The 22,125-nt window shown below is 41.8% G+C and overlaps 1 protein-coding gene across 1 annotated transcript in view; it reads left to right on the top strand.

The window, feature by feature from the left end:
* trip4 (thyroid hormone receptor interactor 4) overlaps positions 1-22,125 on the top strand; it is a 125,049-nt gene that overhangs the window by 7,443 nt on the left and 95,481 nt on the right. Inside the window, exons 7-11 of the mRNA XM_061739529.1 lie at positions 15-230; positions 334-463; positions 673-866; positions 970-1,094; positions 12,936-13,027. Of these exons, the coding sequence (XP_061595513.1) occupies positions 15-230; positions 334-463; positions 673-866; positions 970-1,094; positions 12,936-13,027 (757 nt within the window). The remainder of the gene's footprint in view (positions 1-14; positions 231-333; positions 464-672; positions 867-969; positions 1,095-12,935; positions 13,028-22,125) is intronic.

Raw genomic sequence — 22,125 nt, 5'->3', positions numbered from 1 at the left:
CTCCTGAACTTCAGCGTGAGGAGAACGCAGGTTCTGGATGACGAGTCAGATTACTTTGCTACTGAGTCCAACCAGTGGCTGTCCCCTGGTGAGAGAGAGAAGCTGAGGAAAAAGGAGGACGAGCTGAGAGAACTTCGCCATGCTTCACGTCTGGACAGGAAGATCACTCTGGACTTCGCAGGCAGACAAGTGATTGATGAAGGAAGCAATCTGGACGCGTATTACAACAAGTAAGATCATCTAACAACACTTGAATTAAAGCAGAAAACGCATTTTCATATCAGTGGGTGTGTGAAATAGCTGCACCCTCTTATTCTTTGCAATAACTTGCAGGTTGGATGAGACCCTCAAAGCCATGAACAGTGAGTCAACTTCACAATCGCCTGGATTTTCTGGAAGAAAAGGTGGAAAACAGGACCTCAGAGATCTGGTGAACCCAAACATCATGCAGTCTGCACCAGAGGCAAGTCATCTTTCACTGGGTGAAGCAACGGTGCCACCATGTGGTACATTTTCAGTATTGCTCAAGAATCTCTACTTACGCTGGAGGTCATCTGTACCTTTTTAAGAAAATGAACTGGCAGATCAGGAAATTTTTTTGAAAGTTACTCTCAACTTTAAAGCTGACAAGGTGGTTTTATCACAATGAATACACCTTTTTTTTCTTCTTAGTGGGTGGATGCTGGAGGCAGTGAGAAGCACAGAAGACCCGAGGGGCAGGAAAAACGTCCGTCAGAGAACAAGGGAGGAGAGGAACGTCACAAGTTGCGGCTCCAAGACAAAGAGTTGCAGGAGATGTCTGATGGAGGCTGGTGCCTCAGCATGCATCAGCCATGGGCTTCGCTGCTGGTCAGAGGCATCAAGAGGTAACACAACTGAATAAATGTTTAAGATGGATGGAGCAGCTGATGTTTTCTGAGTCGACTGAGGAAGCGAAGGCAGATGTTCAGTTTGTCTACGTGTGCGCAGGGTAGAAGGACGGACCTGGTACACGTCACACCGGGGTCGACTCTGGATTGCAGCAGCCGCCAAGAATCCCACGCCTCAGGAGATCGCCGAGGTGGAATCCATGTACCGGAAGATCTACCGGAGAGGTGTGCAAGCTCTAGAAAGGATTATGGCTCATTTAGCTTAGTTCTGAGCAGAGACGTGTTTTTAATGTATGCGTCAACCTGCAGGTAGTACAGCAAACTTCAGTAAATTTATTCAAGAACTCTGCTTCAGAGCAACTTTGAAGTACTTGCACTGAACTTGTCCTACTTTTACACTTCAGAGCCACATTTTGCACTTTTATTCCACTTCGTTTTATCGCCAGTTCCAAAAGAAATTATAACACTGTAAATAGTGCTGTCAAGCGATTAAAAAAAATTGAGCGAGTAATTATTAAGATTTGTAATTAGTTAATCTAATTAATTTCTTTTTTAATCTCACCTAAAAATTGCTGAGAAAAGTCCTCAATTTGAGGTGTTTTCCTTTAAATTCATTGCATTATTGTGGCAGATCAAAAGATTGATATGTAACAAAAAAAGTGGCTTCATAAAGTCTTTTTTTTTTGTAACAAACTTGAACAGATGCAGTCCTAGTTACATCCACTTGGCAAGAACATTTGCCAGCCTCTCTGTCGCAGACGTGCTCATGCGAGGGCTGCTCTCCTCGAGTTTAGTTTGGGGAAGAGCGTTGCTGTGGCAACATCGTTGCTGCTAACGTTAGCTGTGGCTGCGCTCGCGACCGGGTGCTTTACGCTTATGTGGCTAAACTTGAGCTGCTTCTGTGGTGAGCAAAGTCCTTTCCACAAAGACATATCACTCTACCTTTTATCAATTGTGCCGTCGGGGAGTTTTAGAAATGTGAATTCACCATTCACTGGACCAACAACTTTCACATGATCCTCCATTTTCTCTTCTCCGCTACTCACCGCCCCCCCCATGCCTGTCCATCTACTATGGGAGTCTACCAGCGTAGCTAAAAACGCCCTCTCACAGAAACAACCAGTCAATGTCCATTTCCAGGTGTGACTGGCCATTGTTTTCCACCCACAACTCAAGCGCAAGAAGCCCACCGCACAGATTTCTTAATAAAGGCAACTCGCAAACAGAAAAGAGAGATTAAAAAATAGATTAAGCGATTAAAAAACATAACGCGCTAAATATGCCTGTAATTAATTAAGGCAAGGCAAGTTTATTTGAATAGCACAATTCAACACAAGGTAATTCAAAGGGCTTTACATCAACATTAAAAGCAGCAAGGCACAATTAAATTGTAAATAACACATACAATGAAATAAAATAACAAGAAAAGAGGTAACATAATAAAAAGCACAAGTTGTTAAAAAGTAATGGCAGTAGAGTACAACAGGTAAGTATTTAATTTAGGAGTACGCTTCAGTAAACAGTAATGTTTTTAGGCCTGATTTGAAGGATCTACAGTTGGAGCAGACCTCAGGTCTACAGGAGGTTTGTTCCACAGGTGAGGAGCAGAATAACTGAACGCTGCCTCACCTTGCTTGGTTCTTGTTCTTGGGAAACACAACAAACCAGATCCAGATTAATCTCAGGGGTCTGGGAGCTTCATATGCCCCTTTTGCACTAGTACCACCTCGGCTCGGTTCTACCCGTTTTGCCCTTTTGCACTAGGGCTGAGACGGGTAGAGCCGCTCCAAGCCGATACTTTTTTCTGTAACCATTTCAGCGAGGTTCTATACGGGGCTGAGCAGGGACTATTTCCGACGTCACCACCCTCTGCGCCAGTGATTGGTCGGGGGGCGGGCCGTCAGACGTTTGAATCAGGAAGCGGGAGTCAGAGCGAGAGCGACCCGCGGCTCGCGGCGATTTTATTATAAAGCGCAAAACGTCTGTTTGGTGATCCAACTCTGAGGTGCAGATGTTCATAAACCTGGTGGCTGAGGAGAGAATTAAAAAAGAGATGTAGACGGGCTGTTTTACTCTCAGCCGCTCGCGGCTCCAGCTGATTTCTGATCAGCGCCGACATGAACAAAGCGGTTGCGCAATCGAGTATGTCACAGCAGCTTCACCCCAACCTGCACACTTCTACCCTGGCTGTGGAAAAACAAACGGGTAGAGGCGTGACGAGCCGAGTCGGGCCGAGTAAGTCCTAGTGCAAAAGTGCCAATAGGGAACTAACAGATTATAACTAGTTAACACCCATATGTTTAGCACGTTTGCCTTGGTATAAATTGTTGTCATGTGTCATGTAACATTTCTTTTTATGTGATTGAGAGCATATATTTTGGTGTTAAGACTACCAAATCAAAATTCTGACATAACACAATCCCATCAACTAAGTTTAGGAAGCCTGAGTCTGAAAATATGTCATTCAGGGAGCCATTGAGATTTGCAGGATTCTGTGATCAGAGGATAATTATCCAACTTCCCCAACTGTCCCTCCGCTGAATTTCATACCACACAGTATTCATTCCTCTGGAGAAAGCAGCACAAAGCTTTAATGCCAAATTCAAAAGATTTGCTTCCCGTGCAATTGAAAACCAGAACATAGCTGTATAAGTATGATGAAAAAAAACTGTTGTACAGTATCTCAGTGATGTTACGTCCAACATGTCACAAACATTTTATTAACATATGAAATTTCATCTACTAAACAGTGCATGGATTATTTCTGTAAAGTAAGTATTGGAAAGTCATCTGTCCCTTGTCACCTTCACCCTCCTTGCCTCCGGTGAGGGCATCGCTGGTGTATGAATGTTACGGTGGTGGTTGGCGAGGCCGTTAGGCGGGGATTGGCTGCCACGTTTCCGTCAGTCTGCCCCAGGGCAGCTGTGGCTACACATGTAGTTTACCACCACGTATGAATGAGGAGTGAATGAATAATGGAACCATTGTATGAGCACTTTGAGTGTCCAGAAGAGTGCAATATAAAAGTAATCCGTTATTACCTCTCATAATTTGAGCAAATGCATGCAAAATCTCTTGTGAATGCATAAACAGACTGTCAACCTCAAGGCAGTTTTTAATGTGGCACATACAGTATGTCATAGAACCTTGTAGATTCCCAAACTTAACAAAGTCATTTTAATGCTTAAACATAAAGAATGGCTGAAAATGAAAATGAGAGCTCCTAAACTGGCACCAAGTGAACTTGTGAACTTGGACTACAACTCCAGTGCACTAAGCTTTGTGGCACTCTTTGCCACAAAAACGCTCAGCCCTGTTTTATAAACTTTTATATATGCGTCTTTAAATTTCTGGATCTGGTTATTGTTTATAAATGACGGTTAATTAAACTGCTTCTAGTCAATTTTACTCCTCAAAAAAAGTAGGGAACATTTTACGTATCTGTGACTAGAAGCCAATTGTTTTGCAATTCCCGGATGAGTGGTAAAAAAGTTGACTACATTAAGAAGTCTGTTAAGTAAAAACAAGGATTTTCTTTATCGGACAACTCAAGGATGTTATATAATTATAGAATTTGTACTGTGCCACTTACCCATGTATGATCATGCTATGAAAACAACATGCATGTTATTCAACAATTTTAATCATACTCTCAATCTGGATGCCTTTTATTTTACATAAAACTGCAGAATATGATGTTAATGCTGGCTTTTTAAGGCTCTGAACTAACAGAATCGTGAGAGTTAATGTTCTATTCACGCATAAAGACACACCAGGGCCAATCATAATGTTTGTCCAGTAAAACACTCGATGCACATCTTTTACAGCTCCATCAGTTGATATTTTTCTGGAATTAGATTATATGCCTTTTCTCGGTCACATATCCATTTTTCTTGTTATCGTGTTATTGTTTCAAGGATAATTCCATGGTGTCCAAACCGCAACATATGATCTTCAATGTATTTTAATAAAAAAAAAAGTACCAAAACCAAACATCTTTGCAGGGGAGAGCTTTGTGTATAACAAGAAAACTCTGTTATTTTCAAGGTCGTCCTGCAAATGTGATTCAAATTCAGGCCAGGACATCAGCAGCACACAGCAGACATCCACGCATGCATGTCGAAGCAGCAGCGGGATGACCGGAGGGGGGGGGGGGGGTCGCAGGCAGGTGGAAGCAGCAGTGGGATGACCGGGGGGGTGGGGGGGTTATGGGGGCCGCAGGCCAGCACGCAGCTCCCGAAGCTCCGGCCTGCAAACATGCACAAAAGAGAAAAAAGGGGGCACAAGAAACTACAGGCACGATGGACAAAAATGATGGCTTTGAGATACTTATAATAAATAAAAATGGAGAAAGAGAAGAGAGGAAGGGAAGAGGAGAGGAGAAGAAGGGTGAGAGGCACCGCCCAGTGGATCATGTTGGTGCCCCCCTGCAGCAGAGGCCTATAGCAGCATATCTACCACGAAGCTATGTTTGAGACTAACTATTATAGTCTTGTTCTATAGCTGCAGCTATGACTACTGACTAACACACTAGAGTTTACACTAACTAGAGATTTACTAACACCAACTAGAGGTTTACTAAACACTAACTATAACTATAGGCTTTACTGAACAGAAAGGTTTTAAGTTTGGTTATAAAGGTGGAGGTGGTGTCAGCCTCCTTAACCCAGATTGGAAGTTGGTTCCATAGTAACGGTGCCTGATAGCAGAAGGCCCGCCCTCCAAATCTACATTTGGATCTTCTAGGAACTACGAGTAAACCTGCACTCTGAGAGCGGAGAGCTCTGCCAGGAACATAAGGCGCTATCAGGTCTTGCAAATAATGCGGAGCTAAGCCGTTTTGGGCTTTATACGTGAGTAATACAATTTTAAATTGGATTCTGAATTTTACGGGTAGCCAATGGAGCGACGCTAACACTGGAGAGACGTGGTCTCTCCTGCTGATTCTTGTCAGCACTCGCGTTGCTGCATTTTGGATGAGCTGGAGCCTATTCAGCAAATTACTTGGACATCCTGGTAATAACACATTACAGTAATCTAGTCTAGAAGATACAAACGCATGAACTAGTTTTTCTGCATCACTCTACGAGAGGATTTTCCTAATCTTTTGCAATATTACGGAGTTACTTGAAGTGATGACATCTTCTAGGTTTGGGATCTCCATTTGTAGAGCCACCTCATCTGGAATAATGAGTTCCTTTTTGATGATCTCCTGAAGTTGATTATATTCTTCAACGTCCTCACATTGGTTATGATCGGAGATTGCATTGTCAATGTTCTTGTTTTGTTGTTTGGATAATGATTCTGTTTTGTTGATCTTTACTGACTCAGAAATCCCATTTGGTGGTGAGACTAATGTTTCTTTCTATTTTGTTTTTTTTAGGTTTTTTTTTAGTTTTCTGGAAATTACTTCCTCGGATTGAGTAACGTCTTCCAGGACTTCACATTGGTTGATATTCTCTGAGAGTTCTGATATCTTCTTCTCCTGATGTTTGCTCTTTTCTCTTTGTTTCTCAAAGATCTCTTTTACTATGGAGACTGACTCTGTTTTGTTGATCTCCACCAGTTCAGAAATCACTTCTGGTTCTGACACTGACACGATTTCAGTGGACTCAACTGGAGTAATCAAGTCTTCTTTTGGATTACTCTCCTGCAGTCGAGGGCGTTCTTCCATGACCCCACAATTGAGGTTCGCTGTGAGTTCTGATGTCCTCTTCTTCTTTTTCTTTTTGTGCTGGATCTGTGTTGATTGTTCCTCAGAGCCTTCTGGCAGTGAAGCTTGTGCTTGTTCAAGATATAATTCTCTGTACCTGACTTGAATGTTCTCCTCTGGGTCAGGAAACTCATCAAGGACATCGAGTTGCAGGTTGGATTCTTGCCTTGGTGCAGAGATCTTTTCAGTTGCAAATCCTCAGTTTGAGTGGAAAGTGTTGTCTTTGAAGCACTTATCTATTTTTGAACATTGTCTTTTGCAGAAGACTCAGGTGCACGTGTACTTCCATCAGGCTTGATTTTTTCACTCACCAAGGCAGACTTGAGCTTCACACCGAGCTCTGCCACCTTCCACTCAATACCTTCTGTCATCTCTTCCTGTGCTTTAAGTTTATTGACCAATTCAAGATTAGCACTGGCCTTTTCTTTGAGCTGTTTTTTTAAGTTTTCCAGCTCAGTGAGGGCCAGCTTATGGCTGTCTGCGTGTCTGGACTCAGCCTCTTGTTGAAGTGCTTTGGAAGCCTGCAAATGCTCAATTGTGTCTTTGCATTGGCGAACCTCGTTTTCAAAAGCTACTCTGTGCCGGCATTCATCCTCTAAAGTCAGTTCCACCTCTGACAGCTTTTTCCAGTTCCTTTCACATTCATCTTCTGCAGCAATTCTCCTCTCTTTTTCTTGTGTAAGTGACACGTTCTTCTTCCACAGCTTGTTCTTCATGTCGTCTAATTGTCCAGTCATGTTGTTCATCTGCTTGTTTTTAGCTTGGTGTTTTGGGCCCCTTGCAGATTCCTGGGTACTCAAATCCCTTTGGGTTTTTTCTAACTTGGGGGTTTCAGATGATTGCGAGGGCATGCACTCCCTCCTCACATCTCCTTCATGGTGATTCTTGTGAGGAACACGGGCCTGAAAGTGTTTCCGCTCCCTTTCAATGTCTTTTGAGGACATCGTTGCATCAGTTTGGGATTGTGTATATTCATTCTTTATATTTCCAGAGTGGGTAGTCATAGTTGGACAACAGTCTTGGGCACTCTTTTCTGAAAGTACACTCTCTGTGCGAGGAGTCACAGAGGGACCACAGGCCTTGGAGTCAATTTCTAACTGTAAATCCTCTGAGTGAGGAGTTACAGAAGCTGCAGAGGCCAACAATTCCTTGTCATCCATCTGATTATTTTCTGAGCTTGGAGCTGTGAGTTCTGATGTTCTCCTCTTCTTTTTCTTTTTGCGCTTGATCTGTGTTGATTGTTCGTCAGAGCCTTCTGGCAGTGAAGCTTGTGGTTGTTCAAGATATAATTCACTGTACCTGACTTGAATGTACTCCTCTGGGTCAGGAAAACTCATCAAGGACATCAAGTTGCAGGTTGGACTCTTGCCTTGGTGCAGAGATGTTTTCCGTTGGAGCTCTTTGATCAATGGATGGCTCTTCATCCTTTACTTCACTACCGCTACAATGATATGTCATTGGAACAATAGGAACAACTCAGAAACAGAGTAACCAATGGCAGAAGAACAAAGCGAGAAGTGACTCCCACCAATTTCAAAAAAGAAATAAAATATGTGCAATATTGAAAAAACCTATAAAAAGCAACCTACATTGGGAGTTCAGCAAATGAAGCGCGGCTCACCCTGCGATCAAAGTCTTGACGTAAAGCATCGCCTCCTCCGGAGAGGTAAAGTTCTTCTCTGCACCCCCATTAGTAATGCGTAGCTTCGCCGGGTGCATACCTGAGTCCATACCTGACTCCGTAAAGCATCGCCTCCTCCGGAGAGGTAAAGTTCTTCTCTGCACCCCCATTAGTAATGCGTAGCTTCGCCGGGTGCATACCTGAGTCCATACCTGACTCCTTCAATGACCAGGAGAACACGCCTGACACCGTTGAAGGCAGCGCGAGCACGGACCACCTTCGCAGTATAATCCGGGAAGATCGATATCAATTTGCCCCCGAATTTGATTGCCTGAGGCTCTTTTGCACGATGTAAAATGTCGACACAGTCATTGTAGTAGTGGAGCCTGCACACTATGGCTCTTGGTCGCTCACCCGGTTTAGGTTTTGGTTGAGTGGTACGGTGAGACCGATCAACCAGGGGTAACTTTTCCAGTGTAAATGGTCAGATTTGGTTTCAAATAAACATCAGAAAAATGTGTCTCTGTGTGGGTTAATTACACTGTGTACATGGACGATCAGGCTCACTTACACCACTTTTCAGATATTCACACCAAAGCGGACCTGTTGCCAGACACTTCCTTGTGCAAGATAGGATTTTAAAGCGGGATGGGATATTAAACATGTTGCAGTAGACCACAACTAATGCACCACAACAAATAAACTTGCCTTGCCTTAAAGGAGCTGACAGTTGGAGCAGACCTCAGGTCTACAGGAAGTTTGTTCTACCGGTGAGGAGCAGAATAACTGAACGCTGCCTCACCTTGCTTGGTTCTTGTTCTTGGGAAACACAACAAACCAGATCCAGATGAACCTCAGGAGTCTGGGAGCTTCATAGGAACTAACAGATCAACCATGTATTTTGGTCCAAGACCATTCAGTGCTTTGTAGACCAGCAGTAAGATTTTAAACTATATCCTTTGACTCTCTGGAAGCCAGTGTAGCAATTTCATGACCGGTGTAATATGGTCCAGTTTCCTGGTGTTTGTAAGGACTCTGGCGGCAGCGTTCTGGATCAGCTGCAGCTGCCTGATTTCTTATGGCACTTTTCCACTAGTATCGGCTCAGCTCGGCGCGGCTTTACACGTGTGTTTTCGCACTGCCATGGGAGAAGTGGGCAGGTTGAGTGAAGCTGCTGTGGCGTACTCGATTGCGCAACCGCTTTGTTCATGTCGGCGCAGATGAGAAATCAGCTGGAGCCGGGAGCGGCTGAGAAAAAAACAGCCCGTCTACATCGCTTTTTTAATTTTTTCTCAACAGCCACCAGGTTTATGAACATCTGCACCTCAGAGTTGGATCACCAAACAGACGTTTTGCGCTTTATAATAAAATCGCCGCGAGCCGCGAGTCCCCTCGCGCTGACTCTCGCTTCCTGATTCAAACGTCTGACGGCCCCGCCCCCCGACCAATCAGAGGCGTGGAGGGTGATGACGGCCCCGCCCCCCGACCAATCGGTGGCGAGGAGGTGGTGACGTCAGAAATAGTCCCTGCTCAGCCCGCAAAGAACCTGGCTGAAATGGTTACAGAAAAAAGTATCGACTTGGAGCGGCTTTACCCGTCTAAGCCCTAGTGCGAAAGCGCAAAACGGGTAGAACCGAGCTAAGGTGATACTAATGCAAAAGCGCCATTAAGGCCTGTAAAGATGCCATTGCAATAATCCAACCTACTGAAAATGGATGCATGAATACGTTTTTCCATTTCTTGTTTAGAAAGAAACTCCTTAATTCTACTAATGTTTTTCAGGTGGCAATAGGCAGATTTAGTGATAAACTTTAGATGGCTGTTGAAGTTCAGGTCTGAGTCAATAATTACACCAAGATTTCTGGCTTGATTTTTAGCTGTCAATGACATGGAGCCAAGGTGAGCGCTGATCTTTTCCCTTTCATTTTTAGGGCCAAAAATGATCACCTCTGTTCTTTCTGCATTTAGCTGGAGAAGATTCTTCTTGATTTGTTGAATACAGTTACTTAATGAGAGTAGGGGACTGTAGTCACGTGATGACACTGAAATATAGAGTTGTGTGTCATCGGCATAAGTATGGTAGGAAATGTTGTGATTTTCCATAATCTGAGCTAGGGGTAACATATAAAAGCGGTCCGAGAATGGACCCTTGAGGAACCCCACATGTGATCTTGGTTCTCTCAGACTCATGGTTTCCAATTGACACAAAAAAGGCCCTATCTTGCAAGTAAGATTTGAACCATTGAAGCACAGTGCCGGTAAGTCCCACCCACTTTTCCAATCTGCTAAGAAGAATGTTATGATCAACTGTGTCAAATGCAGCAGAGATCCAGTAATACCAGAACAGAGGATTTGCCTGCATCATTATTCAAATGAATATCATTTAAGACTTTGAGTACAGTCTCAGTGCTGTGGCGTGGCCAAAATCCAGACTGAAATGTGTTAAAAAGATTGTTTTGCATCATAAAAGCATACATTTGCTGGAAAACAACCTTTTCAATGATTTTCCCCAAAAATGGCAATTAATGTGCTTATTTGACACCCCTAACTGTAAAATATAAATAAGAACAATGCAGTTATTTGCAAATGCCCTAATTACATTTTTTTTTTCACAATAGAACAAACATGACAGTTTTTTTCAAAAGATGTGTCGGATGATGTTTATCTCCGAGTACCCGTCTCTCTTCTTAAAGCAAAAGTAGATAGATATATGTTTAGGAACAGAGGAGTCCAGTTGATGGAGCTTTTGGAGATCAATGTTCCCCCTTTTTTGTCTTATGGAGGATTTCGGCAGTGCAACAGGACTGGGTCTTTGTGCTATATTTGCCTTCAAATAAGTGATGAAAGGTCTGAACTGCAGACAAGCCAGTTCAGCACCCATGGTTTCTTCTCAGTCTCCTGCTAAGAAGCTTTTGTGATGGATGCAGCATGCTGTTTGGCATTGTCTTGCTGAAATATGGAAAGCCTTCTGTCTGGATGGGAGCATATGTTGCTCCAAAACCTGTAAAAACCTTTCAGCATTCACATTTCCTTTTCCAAAGGCACTAAATGGACCCTCGCCATCACAGATGCAGGCTTTTGAACTGGTTGCTAATAAACTGATGACAGTCGGGTTTTCATTACACTTTTTTGCAAGAGAAAAGAGAAACTCTGAATTAACTCTCCTAGTTTCCTCTCTGTAGGGCTCTGGTCCTGTGAGACTTCTCTTCAACAGCACGAACAGGAAAATCTGTAAAAGAATAGTCAGATGATGAAGGCAGCATGATTATTCAGAGGTAAAACCCTTATGTAATGCAGTAATTCCTAATGATTAAGTAGTGTTACAGCACAAGTACATCGTATTAAAGCGACCCAAAACATCTGGATACTAGATTATGATGACTTTAGATTGACTGGCTATGTCACATCCAGCGCTGCCGGAGACGTGGAAATGCACAAAAAGCGTTTCCTTTACACTTTGCAGTCCATTTTAAATTAGCTCTAGCCCACAGAATACACCGGCATTTCTGGATCACGTTAGCATGTGGCTTTTTCTCCACATGATCAAGCTTTAATTAGTTTTTCTAAACCAGTTGTGATGGTATGCTACTGAGGAGACTTTAGTGTTTTCACGTGGAAGAAGTTGTTGTTTTTTTTTCCCAGACAGGTTAAAGAGGATGGATTGAACAATAGAATAAAATTAAAAAGAAAAGAGGAGGTGAAAGTTGAAACCATTTCTTCTCTCAGTTGTCATGGAGAAGTTTTGAGTGATGCTGAAGTCAAAGCCGGACTTTCAAGAGTTAATTACTACGTGTTTGACCAAGTCTTGACAACTGGAACGTAATCTGGACTCCAGTGTCTCTTTACCCAGTTTTCAGACTAGACTAGAGGATAGAGACTTCAAACTGAGCAGCAAGACTTAAAAACAGGAAGGACTGTTGTACTCGTTAACAGATGTTGTTCTAGACGTGTTATTGTGAAGGAGGATCTATGCGCCCCAGATGTTTAACTGTTGGCTGTAATTTGCTGTGCATGTTGTATTCTGAGAAAGGTCACCTTTACTTGTCAGTGCTGCTTTTGATATAATAAACTTTTTAGTTTTGATGCGGCAAACACAAGTCAACAGCTGAGCTCATGGCGACGCTCAAATGTGTCTCTCTCTGCTACACATCCTACTTTCCAACAGTTTAACTGTTTTTTTTAACTATTTATTCTCACTGTACTGCTACATCTTATTTTCCTTTTATCAAGATTAATCATTATTCACTTCAATTCAATCAACTACAGTAGTAACCTGGCACATATTAATCAGATGTTATTGATTAGTGTGCATGACATCTGAAAAATGAACAACTAAACTCCCTCTTCAGTACTTTCAATATATTTTGCTGTTATTACTTTCGTTTCAGTAAGGACTTTTATACCTAATGGACTAGTTCATACATTTTTTTTTAATTTAGTACTTTTAAGGTTAATCAGAGTCCTTGTTCCACCAATGTTCTTCGGGGTACTCAAAAGTGAAATATGATCTGCAACCACGTAATGAATGGTGATACAATAAAGGATGAAAGAACATGAAAGGTGTAGAATAGCATTGACTGGGAACAGTATTATTAGTTGTTTTAATTGATGACCATGATATTCATGGAGAGCTGGGTCGTGTCTAGTTGCAGAATTCAGGTTAAGTGTTAATGATTCCAGTAGTTTGATGTGTTCATGAGTCACTGGTTGTTTTTTTTTCTCATCTCTGCAGAGCCCAGATTCCCTAAAGCCTATCCCTCTGGCTGCCTGCTGGGTTGCATCAACGTGACTGACTGTCTGTCTCAGGAGCAGTTCGGAGAACAGGTCAGGAACGATCCTATTCAAAATTATTATTGTTGTATTATTGTTTTTTTAATAAACTTATATTTAGGCTGCTTAATTATAAAATAAATACCATGATCACAATTATTTTGATCGAGACTGAAATCGTGGTTATTTAAAATGATTATCCACTTACTTTTAAAGCATGTTGTAAATATTGAACTTAATATAAAAAGAAAAAAAAGTTCCGCACTAAACTTTAATTTCACACCAGATCAGATGTCTTACTAAAAAGCCATAATTCAGGCCAAATAACAATCCCTTTTAACGGTTTTGGAAACAAATATCATTGTGACCCAGATATCACATGAATAAATAACTTTGCTGCACACAAAAAGGAGGAAGGAGTCACTCACCTGAGGCCCAGTTTATGCTTGAAGTGCACCTGTCGTGCAGAATACAAGGCAACATAGCAAAATTATTTTTTTTCACAGTTACATTACAATTGTTTTTGTGATCTTTTAGGAACTAAAATTAAAATGATGACTAAAATTCTGAAGAAAATGCAACAACTTTTCCTATATTTGTGTTTGTTAACCAGTGTAATCTTCAGCCTCCTCTAAAGTCTCATGAATTGAACTTGAGCTTATGTAAAGTGTCAGTTTTTTTTATTTACTGCCTAAAGAGCGAAACAACCAGAGTCAAATTCCTTGTTGGACAATGTTTGAACCTGGCCAATAAAGATGATTCTGATTCTGAGTTTACAGTGAACAAAATCAGATCATCTGACTTAAATTTATAGACAGAATTGTGTTGGAATATCTAATCAATAACACCAGCAGCCAACAATCTCATGTAAATCTAAGAAATACTTAGTGCTTGGTCTGCTTCAAGAACATGAACATCCCATACAACTGTATTTTTTTTGTACTCTATTCACCAGAATTGACTGTGTTCTGTGTGAAAATATGTAGAATTGATGCAACATCACCTCTTACCAGCAGAGGGCAGACGGAACCCTAACATCAACTCCTCCTTGACAGATTGCATTTGTCCCACTAGAGGCAGCATCCACCACAGGAATAACCACAGACACAGATGCGAGCTCTCATTACGCCATTAACCTCCCACCAAAGTGGTTACATATATATATACTGAACAGTGCTACTGGTCAGTGATATTTATTCAGCACATTTTGATATTGGAACAAGAGAACTGGATCGGGCCAGCCTCTGCTCCATTACACTCACCCCCTGCTGCTTTCTAGGACTTATGAACGGTTTCCCAGAGCTGCTATATCCTCTTAATGTAATAAATTTAACTTTTACCTTGTAAAAACTGGAAAATACACACCAGTCTACATTAATGATTGGGTGGACGCAGAGTTGATGTGCCATTCATTGTCAGTTTAACACATTTACACTTAATTACATTGCCACACTTGTCTTTACTGCTCTGCTTCTGGTAATAGAAGAGACGGCTTGTCTGAAGCTGTTTGGTTTCTTTCTTTTACACCCTGTTTTTTTTTTTTTTTTTCATTGTTTATATCATTTGTGCGGAATCAGTTTGTGATTTGCCAGAGAATTAACTTACAGCTGGTATGATAATATGCTGTAGATAATTAAAATCTTGAAATTAGAATAATAAATCCATCGTTTCAGGCTCCGGAAAATTAAGAGCAGCCTTTTTAAACTTTATATAGAAACTGAGAATAAGCATTAGTTGCAGTGCTTATTGTTGTAATGTGGGGGTGTAAGACAGTAGCTGTTTATTGATGTTTTTACTGGGCAGCACCGCACCTCTCCCAGTATGTGTTGTCATCCAAACTGCTCTGTTACATCTTCTGGAAGCCCGTCTGGTGACACGTCCATTTTTGTGGATGCAAATCTCTGCCATACAACAAACAAGCTCGATCGAATAAACTATGTTCTTCAGATAAAAAAGCCTCTTGGGAAGAGAACAATATGACTCCACAATAGGAGTCCACACCACTTTGGTTTTTAAGTCTTTTCGGTAGCAATAAGCTTTGCAAAAGTTGGGTTTTGTTTCTGGTTTTGGCTCTTTTTGATGTGGACTGGGATTCCTTTGGTGTAATGTGGTGTGCCATGGTCATATAATTTACCTCTAAATCAATAATTATCATGTTTTTCTTTATTTAAAGCATTCATTTAGCATTTAAAATGTTTAGTACGTTAGGATAGGCTCAATCAAAAGTCCCATAAGATCAAATCCATTCTATACATATCCCTCTTTGTGAAGGTCTCAATTATGTAAATGTAAACACATTTTACCTTGTAGCTCTCCGACTGTCCTACATAACCATGTCCCATATTTTGTAAAATTGTACACATTGCTGAAATATCTTCCAACCCTGTGGAGCTGCAGCCCTCCTGTAGATGATTGCACACACTTTTGCGCAATCTTTGATGACATACTGAAACGGATCACACAGTCTTCTACTGCAATGAGAAAGAAAAAAAACATTTAAAAAGCTGTGCTTTTGGGATGTTGTAATTGCACACACCAACTCTCACACACGTATCCTCCTTCATACGGCTAATTGTCTTATGTCTGAGAAGCTTTAAAAACGTGTGCTAGTACATGGTTGTATTCTGACTGCTGGGACCTGTAAATTTAAGGGCTTTCCCCTTTGTACTCTGTCCTCATTCTCTCCTCCACCACTCATTCCACCAAGGGCTGTAAAATCATGTTTGCAGGCAGTGTGACTGCCCTTTCATCCTGTGAAAGGGTGTGTGTGTGTGTGTGTGTGTGTGTGTGTGTGTGTGTGTGTGTGTGTGTGTGTGTGTGTGTGTGTGTGTGTGTGTATGTGTGCGTGTGTATGTGTGTCCATTTGCACAGAGCAGCCATAAATAACACCCCCACCCTACACAAGGCTCCTTAGAAAAAGAAAGCAAGGCAGATGTAGAAAATAGAGAAGCAACCAGAGAGGAATAACAGCACCAAAAGTGTGATAATGGAGTTTGAACCATTGGTTAGTGTTTATATCTCTCGCGGTTTTAGAAATAGTAAAGGCTATTGCCCGTTCAGGCTTTTAATGTACCTTCCTTTCATGTCAGGAGAGGGAATGTAGTGTTAGTGCATAGTAGCACATAGCTGCGCTGCTAGGCAGGACGAGTGGGTGAGGTGTTGGATTTACTGTCCTGCGCTGGCAGCTGTGGGTGGTTAAAAGAGGGTGGTGAAGGACAGACTACCATTATTCTTTAGCCTCTTCTAAATCTGTCCCAAGTGATGTATGAAATATTCAGAGAAAGTGGAATGTGGGTAGATCAGGACAGCATGGGAGAAACGCTGAGGATTCAGGAATAGTGCAGTAAACATTGTAACCCGTTAAGTACAACAGAGCTGCTGTGATGGCTGCAGTCACTCTCCAGCTGGGGCGCTGTTGCACAAATCCGCAGCACTTATCTGGTATCACGCTGACACTACAGAAAGACCACCTAAGGCAGAGCAGGATTTTCATCTGCTTGACTTGGACCGATTCTTTCCCTCATTAGAAACCAACTGGTGTATTGATCCATTCTCCACATAATCTCTCACTCCTTCCAGCTCCCCAGCCCCCCTTACCACTGATAATTGGACAGCCATTATGATGTGTGCTCTGCCTCCATTCCTACCCCCCAGTGCTCACTCAGCAATGGGTAGAGTTGCACGCCTGATCTCCCTGCTGCAGAGGGCGGGGGGCGGTTGGGGATAAAAGCTAGGTATCAGACTGAAAATGGAAATGTTTTTTTTTTTTTTTGCTGGGAGAGGCTGATTGAGATAATTATAAAGGATGAGCAGAAAGCACCAGCCGAAGTAAAGCAGGCTGTGAATATGCTGTAATGGACTATACTCGTTTTCAATCGAAAGATCTGTGGTTTGATCCCCATCTCTCCTTTTCTGTGTGCTGAGTGCTTTGGTTAGAAAGTAAACCCCCGCATTGTCCATGCCTAACAGGGTGTGATTGTTGAGAATAATGTGCTGCATACCAGATATATACATAAGAGATGTGAATTGGTCAAATAGAAATGCATTGTAAAGGGCTTAGGGTTAAGGTGTGCTATGTAAAGTAAGTGTGGAGCATTTAATTTAATTCACACATACAAAAAAAAAAGGCAGCATTGTTCGTGCAACGTTTTATGCTCATGCACAGAATTGTCCTGGTATTCAAGTGGGTTCACAGCGCTGGAAAAGGCACATCACACCCCACAGAGAGCTTGAATTGCACCATCAACTTACTTCTGTGGTAAAAAAATTGATTGGATCAATCCAGAGCCTCAATAAGGATCTGATTTCTTACCCTGCTCTAAAGACCACATCAGCAGCTGCAGCGCTAAATGTCTTAGTGAATACAGTTCAGGAGAGTTTAACCTTGTGTGTGCGTGTGTGTGTTTGTGCGTGTGTTTGTGTGTGTGTGTGTGTGTTATCTAATCAAAAGGCCCAAAGAATTTTGAGATGATAAAATGTTAACTCGGTGATAATGCAGTGTGTAGGTTGCATCATTCACAAGTATTTAACAGTAAAGAGAGTGTGGTTTGTACTGTGTCACAGATAAGCCAGTTTTATTAACGTCAGGTTTGACATATGACCGCACCCACAAGACTCATGAGTGGCGGACACATTTTTAACTCAAGGCTTGTGCTTCGGGGTTGACAGTCTTACTTCTTCACTGGTAATATTCACTGGTCTCGACTCACATGACTACTTTTCACATTTGTCCTTCATCACTGCTTCCAAACTTGTTTATTTCACACTTTTGCAACACAGCAGAGGCTATTAAATGTAAAGTCCTGGACAGACCTGTAAATACCTTTTTTTTTAAATGCACAGTCGGTCACGTGACCCATTGGGTTGCTGAAGAGTGGTTTTGAAGCCTCTCTTTTACCTGTAAAATATAAAACAGGTTAAGAATACATACTCTTTCCTTGTATGGGGTGTAAATCTTGAAGCCGACGGAAACACGTCCACTGTATGTCAATCAAAGTTAGCGGTGGCTACCAGATTCTTTAGCCAGCCCACGTTGACCCAGCTGCAGAGCTGCTGGTGTATCTTTACAAAGGAATATCCTACTAAAGATGTTGTTTCAGTGGTGAAATCAGAAACGACCACTGTGTTTAATTGATGCTGGGTTAGTTTAAGCTGCCCAGTCGTACCGTGTGACCCAACGTAATTGGACCATTGGCTTGTCCGTCACACTTTCATTGAACATGCATTGTGCGTTTGTGTGCTTTTGGAGGTGTTCTTTCAGAAGCAAGTCTGAAAAAAGGGAGCAACCCTTTTTAATTGTGTTTTTCAGACTCTTGTTGACTCTTTCTGGTTTTCACAACATCTCTTACACAACCTTTAAAATGAACCATTTAAAAGCTCCTTTCAGACCTGTGCTTATTTCTAGTAATCTGAATGTTTTTGCGACCATATCTAAATGAGCACCCTTGAGTTTATATGCAGTAATTTATGATGGGAATCTTAAGTCCTTTCAGACATGAGTAATATTAATGGCTTAATCAGTCTGAAGCGAAATTATTCAGTCATTGAGGCATTGTCAACGTACCCATTTACAATCTTCACAGATTCATTCAGACATGCCTTTGACAGAAGTGGATGGAGTCACTCTTCATGGGTGGTATTTGTCATTAGTGATGCTTGTCATTTCATAGCACTGGCCAGTAAATCTAGTGGGGCATAATACTGAAGTCTATTTTTTCACAACATGTGATACCACGGTAACCATTTATAGTTGCACTCAGATAATGTTAGTGCATAGAAGCAGCTGAAAATATCCCTTCTTTGATGTTAATGCTAATTACACACTCACTATTATACTCAGGGTTTAATTGCACCACTATACTGCAAATAGTTATTAACTCAAAAAATGTGAACTTTCACTTAACCTGAGGATACTAATGATACCATCTGCAGCGCCACTACTAGATGGGAGCTGAGAAGTTACAGCACCATTAAAAACTAAACCCTAATGGAGTAGCACCTTCTCCTCATGATGTGTCGTTTTACCATAAAAGAAAATCCTGTCTGCTTCATAAGCATGCTGAATGTTGTGAGAAAACTCTGACTCCATAATGACTTTGGTGTTAAACCTAATTTTATGTACTCCCAAGTAACGTGTGAATGAAAGGGGCCTCTTTCACAACTGTTGAGGACACCGTTAGCTGAGAATGGCTCTTTCCATGTATTTTTGTTGTTTGTTTCATATTTAGGAATTTTTCCTCTCATATCAGCTTTCACCAACTGAAAAATATTTCTGAATGTCGCATCTGCATCACAGGCTTTTATATGCAGCTGTATCATCTCCATACATTCAAGTGTGTTTTCTAGGATATACAATCGATGTCATCTGTAAAAGTAGTGGACCTTGAGCTGAACCTAGTGAAAGGATGGAAAAATATTTTGCGTGTCTTTCGTCTTTTTACTTAACTGCAATAAGTAGAAGTAATGACATAAGTGCAAACACAATCCTGGATAGTTTTGAGATAATCCTCTCAAAGGGTCAGCTAAAGTGCAGCAAACAACAAACAACTGAATAAAATCAGTTTTTTATTTTACCACCCATTGACGAATAGGTTGTTCAAATCATAACAATACCGTGTTGCATGAGACGGCGCTGTGTTGTGCCTCATTGTCTTCTGTCTTGTCGTGTAATCCCAGATTGACTCGTTGTTGATGAGATCAGGGGGTTTGTTTGGGCCAGACCATCTGTTGCAGACTGGTATTTTTTTTCTTGTCAGTGAAGATAGCGTCGTACGGCTGCATGTGTCGCGTTGGAGATGGTTGTTCTGGTGCAGACTCAGCAGAAGAGATCAGACATCTCTTTGATTGAGGAAAATGGTGGATAAGAATTCATACTTCTAAGATAGCTGGCAGTTTTGCACATCAATCCAGATCTGAAACCCCTTTTTAGAGAGGATTTAAGTCTTTCTTTTGAATTCACCTCTTCTGTCTGTCTTACTGACATTTGGATAATCAAACGAGCCCCTCATCAGAGCTTCATACATATTTTACAGACGTGCTTTTAATCCCATTCTTGCACAATATATCTTGATTGCATCTCTGTAGATGCCCACAAGCACAATGTGAAATAAGCAAAACCAGGCATAAACCACATCACAAGGCCCCATGTCCATAAGCACTTATCTGTTAAAGAAGTGCTGGTTCCTGTGGAATTCCATTTGTGTAAGCTCTACATCTGACCTCCAGAGTGGAGCTCCCGTGCTTGTTAGGCTGGCTGCAAGCTCCAACTGATGCCTGAGTTTCCTTGTGCAGTAATGTGATATTTATATGCTGAAAGCCTTCCTGCCAGCATGCCACACAGACATGCACGCACACACACAGGCTTACACTGGCTCGCACAGGATATATTGGATGCATCCCAAGTAAGGGAAGTCAGGCAGTGCTGTTTTTTTTTCTTCCTGCCTTTTTTCACTGTAACACTCTGTGAATCCTTAGCAGTGGCGGCTCGCCTATTTTCCTGCCCCTCGCATGTCATCCACTTTCTCTCTAACACTATGTTTTACAGGTCAGAGCTGTAAAGTTGCACGGTGTCGCAGAGGATTTCAGCTTATGTTCTCTGAACAGACGCGCACACTCATTGTCAATCAAGCGCCTTTCGTTCTCGCTGCCTCTTTCTGCACAACCTCAGTCACGCACCGACGCGCTGACATTCCTCGCCTTCCTCCCTCTTCCTCGCTGGGCAGTTTGCCACGGTAGAGAGGTCAGACATCATGTGATTCTGCAGTGGTGTGTAGAATGCATTCAGCTCAGGGCCCCCAGGCACTGGAGGACAACCAACCAAACCTCAGTCACAGGTTTTCCACAGCATGAAATATACATAGAGCCATCTGCCAGACTTGAAATGGCCTGCTATTGCTGTCCACAGACCACTTTATTAAATGTCACACAGTCTTCGTTACAGTTAAGTCCCCTTTATTATCTGTACTTCTCCAATATTTAATTGAAGACTTGTTCTTCCGTCTGTATGCTGATCACAGAAACTAGGAACAATGAGAAAGGCAACACAAGACACTGTTCAAACAGCTTTCTTTGATTTTGTGAAAGACGGCTCGCTTAATAAAGATAAGTCAGAATCAAAGAGTAGGTGAATGAAGTCCAATCTGTGTTAAATACAGTATAAACTGTTACACAGGAATGCCAAACAAGATCCAGTCCTTCTTTCCTTTTTTGAAAAAAAAAAAACAACAGACCTCATTGACATATTTTTAAGCTGCAACACCGTCTTGTTTCTTTTCTGGGCTGGAAAAATGTTCCTGAGGTCATAGTCATTATGTAGTCATTACTCAAATGCAGTCCTTGAGAATATAAACAGGAAAGCCCGGAGGGTGTACTCTTACTATTACAGTGTTGATTAATATTGACTTCAGCAGGCATAGAGTATAATATATGAAACCATGATACAGTCAGTTATTATTATCAAAGAGCAAAATATATTTTGTGGTTTTATGGATTGACTTTGTGTCTTTGTGATTAAGTTTATTATAAGATTTAGTTAAAAAACTAGTGCGTTTGTGTGTGTGTATGTGTTTCACACAACAGTCACGGCATCGCAACAACAAGGTAACAGAAGAAGAAGAGGCAGACTTTGTGTGCATCTTACCTGCAACATGATCAGCCTTAGTATGTACGACATTTACAGAGCTGCTGCATCATTAGCGTCCATTTTTTTGCATGTTATTGTCCTCCTTCGCGCTTGTTTACTAATTGTACCGGAAGAACGCCAACGCGAAAGTGCGTGTGGCGCCACCTAGCATCACGGAGTCGAACGCACCTCATTCAATAATCGATTGTCTTCTCGCGCATGTATACTTGGATTTCTCTGAACCTCCAGTTTAATCCTTAGCTAGATGGTTCCCAATAGCTTGATTTAGATGTGCATGTAACCGTACTGAGTGGTCTGATTCTACGTTTGTCCTCGCTGTGAAATAAAAGTCCAACTGTGTTAAAGGAGCTTGAGGCCGGATTGTGGCAGGATTTATGAAAAAAATTCGTATACGTTTTAAGTTTTCTAGTAATAATGTCAGATGAAGCGTTCCAAACCCAAAAGAATGAGCCCTCTAGTGTATCTCTCCGTTGCCTTGAACAGGCTGTGTGCTGCAAAATGTGCTGCAATT

The sequence above is a fragment of the Cololabis saira genome, chromosome 2, assembly GCF_033807715.1.
Source record: "Cololabis saira isolate AMF1-May2022 chromosome 2, fColSai1.1, whole genome shotgun sequence".
NCBI classification, from domain to species: Eukaryota; Metazoa; Chordata; class Actinopteri; order Beloniformes; family Belonidae; genus Cololabis; species Cololabis saira.
This window is presented reverse-complemented; position numbering and strand designations above follow the sequence as displayed.